Source organism: Numenius arquata, unplaced genomic scaffold (genome assembly GCF_964106895.1).
Source record: "Numenius arquata unplaced genomic scaffold, bNumArq3.hap1.1 HAP1_SCAFFOLD_38, whole genome shotgun sequence".
Taxonomy (NCBI): Eukaryota; Metazoa; Chordata; class Aves; order Charadriiformes; family Scolopacidae; genus Numenius; species Numenius arquata.
Genome location: NW_027415315.1, coordinates 732,785 through 734,759, shown reverse-complemented (window position 1 = coordinate 734,759; position 1,975 = coordinate 732,785). Strand labels below are relative to the sequence as shown.

The window sequence follows — 1,975 nt, the reverse complement described above, 5'->3', positions numbered from 1 at the left end:
GGATCCCTCTGCTCTCAGCAGGTTCTGCTGACGTTTCAGGGAAACATTGAGGGCGTGTGATCGCCCTCCATCTCAGAAAGGCGCAAGCCCAGTGTGTCAGGGGCTGAGGGACAGCCCAGCTCCCCTCGCTCTGTACTAAGCCACAGGCAATCCTCTTGCCTTGCAGGATTCTCTCTGCTCTCCCTGAGTGCAGCAGGAATACTGAGGGTTTCTGACATCCCACAATGGGACGGAGGGAATTTTTTTTTCAAAAAAGCTCTCAGTTGGCCTCTGCCTCCCTCACTCCTTCGAAGAGGCAGTGCAGGTACTGGCACACCCTTGTGCATTGGGCATGGTTTTATCTGACAAAGTCAAACACCAGGACTGGCCCCTGCTTCCAGCGTTCCCGTGAACTCTCTGCTGCAGAGCAGGGCTGACTCCTCGGCACCAGTGGGCAGAGGCCCAGCTCCTCATGGCACGTTCAACCAGCACGGTAGCAGAGCTTCAGCCATGGAGCTGAGGGAAGCTCTCCTAGAAAAGGAATACAGGGGGTAAGGCGTGTAGCAGGGAAGGGTCTGTAGGAAAAGGCTTTGGTTTTGCTGCTAAAAGTCTCCATTAACTTGTCAATAAATTTTCCTCCTTGCAGGGGTCTCCATGCCCAGAGGCAGCAAATGTCCAACAGCAGCTCCATCACACAGCTCCATGGGGTTCCATGAGAACTGGAGTAGGTTTTGCTCTGAGACGTCCACCGTAACTTGTCACTGCCTTTTTTCCTTGGACAGGTTCCAATGCGCAGAGGAAGCAAATGTCCAACAGCAGCTCCATCACCCAGTTCCTCCTCCTGGCATTCGCAGACACACGGGAGCTGCAGCGCTTGCACTTCGGGCTCTTCCTGGGCATCTACCTGGCTGCCCTCCTGGGAAACGCACTCATCATCACCGCCATCGCCTGTGACCACCGCCTCCACACCCCCATGTACTTCTTCCTCCTCAACCTCTCTGTTCTTGACCTGGGCTCCATTTCCACCACTGTCCCCAAAGCCATGGCCAATTCCCTGTTTGACACCAGGGCCATCTCCTACTGGGGATGTGCTGCACAGCTATTTCTGTTTTTCTTCTTCATTGGTGCAGAGTACTCCCTTCTCACTGTCATGTCCTACGACCGCTACGTTGCCATCTGCCAACCCCTGCACTACGGGACCCTCCTGGGCAGCAGAGCTTGTGTCCACATGGCAGCAGCTGCCTGGGGCAGTGGGTTTCTCACTGCTCTCCTGCACACGGCCAATACATTTTCCCTACCCCTCTGCCAGGGCAATGTCCTGGACCAGTTCTTCTGTGAAATCCCCCAGATCCTCAAGCTCTCCTGCTCACACTCCTACCTCAGGGAAGTTGGGCTTCTTGTGGTCAGTGCCTGTTTAGCATTTGGGTGTTTCGTTTCCGTTGTGGTGTCCTATGTGCAGATCTTCAGGGCCGTGCTGAGGATCCCCTCTGAGCAGGGACGGCACAAAGCCTTTTCCACGTGCCTCCCTCACCTGGCCGTGGTCTCCCTGTTTCTCAGCACTGGCATGTTTGCCCACCTGAAGCCCCCCTCCATCTCCTCCTCACCCCTGGATCTGGTGGTGTCATTTCTGTACTCGGTGGTACCTCCAGCTGTGAACCCTCTCATCTACAGCATGAGGAACCAGGAGCTGAAAGACACATCGAAGAAGCTGATTCTGTCACTGATCTCTCAGCAGCATTAACCTGCCCGTGTCTCTTCAGAAGTGATTTCAGATTCATCTGGGGAACTTCCTGGGCTTTGGGCCTTTTCTCTGTGATAACCATGTGTGTCCAGGAACGTTCCATTTCCCCAGAGGCATGAACCCAGCTCTTCTGACCCTGAGGCCTGTTCACGTGTGCCTGGCACAGGGGTACAGCTGACCTCCCATCTCATGTCTCTTTAATAAAATGGGATTTCTTCAGTGCCGGTGTCTGGAGGTTTGGCTCTTCTTCCAAAG

The 1,975-nt window shown here is 54.6% G+C and overlaps 1 protein-coding gene across 1 annotated transcript; it reads left to right on the top strand.

Moving 5' to 3' along the window:
* Positions 1 to 784: 784 nt before the first annotated feature.
* On the top strand, positions 785 to 1,720 carry LOC141478601 (olfactory receptor 14J1-like). Its single transcript, XM_074167629.1, has one exon. The coding sequence runs from the start codon at positions 785 to 787 to the stop codon at positions 1,718 to 1,720; it is 936 nt and encodes a 311-aa protein (XP_074023730.1).
* The last annotated feature ends 255 nt before the right edge of the window (positions 1,721 to 1,975 follow it).

Bases quoted from the DNA above. Each gene is read 5' to 3' on its own strand.
- LOC141478601 (XM_074167629.1), top strand. From the start codon at position 785: ATGTCCAACAGCAGCTCCATCACCCAGTTCCTCCTCCTGGCATTCGCA.